This window comes from Loa loa, assembly GCF_000183805.2.
Source record: "Loa loa unplaced genomic scaffold supercont3.1683, whole genome shotgun sequence".
NCBI lineage: Eukaryota > Metazoa > Nematoda > Chromadorea > Rhabditida > Onchocercidae > Loa > Loa loa.
Genome location: NW_018109862.1, coordinates 1 through 1482, shown reverse-complemented (window position 1 = coordinate 1482; position 1482 = coordinate 1). Strand labels below are relative to the sequence as shown.

At 28.6% G+C, this 1482-nt stretch overlaps 1 protein-coding gene across 1 annotated transcript; it reads right to left on the bottom strand.

Moving 5' to 3' along the window:
• Positions 1–532: 532 nt before the first annotated feature.
• LOAG_15238 (hypothetical protein) lies at positions 533–1317 on the bottom strand (the record flags this gene model as incomplete). Its single annotated transcript, XM_003150730.1, has 2 exons — positions 533–705; positions 1173–1317. Coding segments are annotated over 2 exons (318 nt in total), but the record flags the coding sequence as incomplete, so codon positions are not given.
• Positions 1318–1482: the final 165 nt, after the last annotated feature.

Genomic DNA, 1482 nt, shown 5'->3' with positions numbered 1-1482 from the left:
ACAAATTGTCTCGCTTAAATCATCATTCGTTGGTTTAAACTACTCCAACTAACGGATCGAAATATTAAGCTTGATGGTTTATCTTTGATTATCAAATATAGTCATGCTTGGATGTTTCATGAAGGATTAAAAAGAAGAAAAATCGGATAACTGATTGATTAGATAACCGGAAATGATATTCCTTTCAAATTTCTTCATTCATTTTTTAATTTCAGATGTTATGTGAAATTCTTCCCTTACCTTCTTATCATGTCACTTTTAGATCGGAAAGGTAAATTAACTTTTAATCTTAAACCAATCTTATCATTACTAGGCTTATTACTAGATTAAATTGGACAAAACAGAAAACCGACAATGCACAAAACAAATTAAAAAATTGTCAACTACAGGATTTATAAAAAGTTTAAAAAGAGAAACAATAAATTAAAGCTAAGATGTTTCATTCTTATACTTTTGGATGACAAAAAGTAAACAAACATAAGTAATATCTGTAAATCAACAAATGTCTCCATAGGACATCCGGAAAACTAACCTGAATCCGTTCCGCTGGTAGTAATAATTCATCCTTATTCAGAATATGTCCTTTAAGGCAAGATTCAAACATTCTTATAGCAAAGCTTTCTTTGATTTCATCAATCGAATCTCGTAATTGTTTCGTTACCGCTTGACCTTTTAGTGATTCAACATTGAATGAATTTGCCGCAGCTAAACGGATGGATATTTGATATAATTAAATGATCAGTAAGAGTGATAAGATGATAAAAGCAATAATATGAAATTGATTTAAATAAGAATTAAACATGTGAGTTTTAATTTAGAAAATAGATTTTTAATTTAACCTTTCCTTATTTCACAATGAATATTGACGATGTTACAAATGTGGTATACTTATTACAGAATCAAATTTATCACTGTTATCAAAAAAGCATTTCAATTCTTCCCTTCTTTACATAAATCAATTTTACTAGGATAATCTAAAAATTTAATTTTCCCTCATAGATAGGTTATATTTCACATTTCGGCTACAACAAGGTAATATCATATATGATGATGGTATTATTGCTAAAAGTTTATCTTTTTCATTTTGTCCAAATGTCGCAGCTATCAATCTCTCAGGTATGAATAAAAAAAATTTGAATAAGTTTAAGCGAACATTAAATTAAACAACCAACCAGGATAAATGATAAAAGCTACAACGGTAACATCACGATAACGTGGATCAATAGTTGTTTTCAGGTAATGATTTAACCTGGCCAATGATTCAATGAATATATCACCACCTTTATTGGTAAATTCATAACGTCCAGCCGTAAACATGTATATTGTTTTGTCCAAATCAAAATCATAATGACCATGGAAATGTCCACGAATGAAATTGTTAATTTTTTCTTTCGCTATAGCATGTAAATTCTGTAATTTAATTTTTAGCTTTCCGGATTTGTTTTGCCGTATGTAATTACAATAATTTATCCTTAGTTTGAA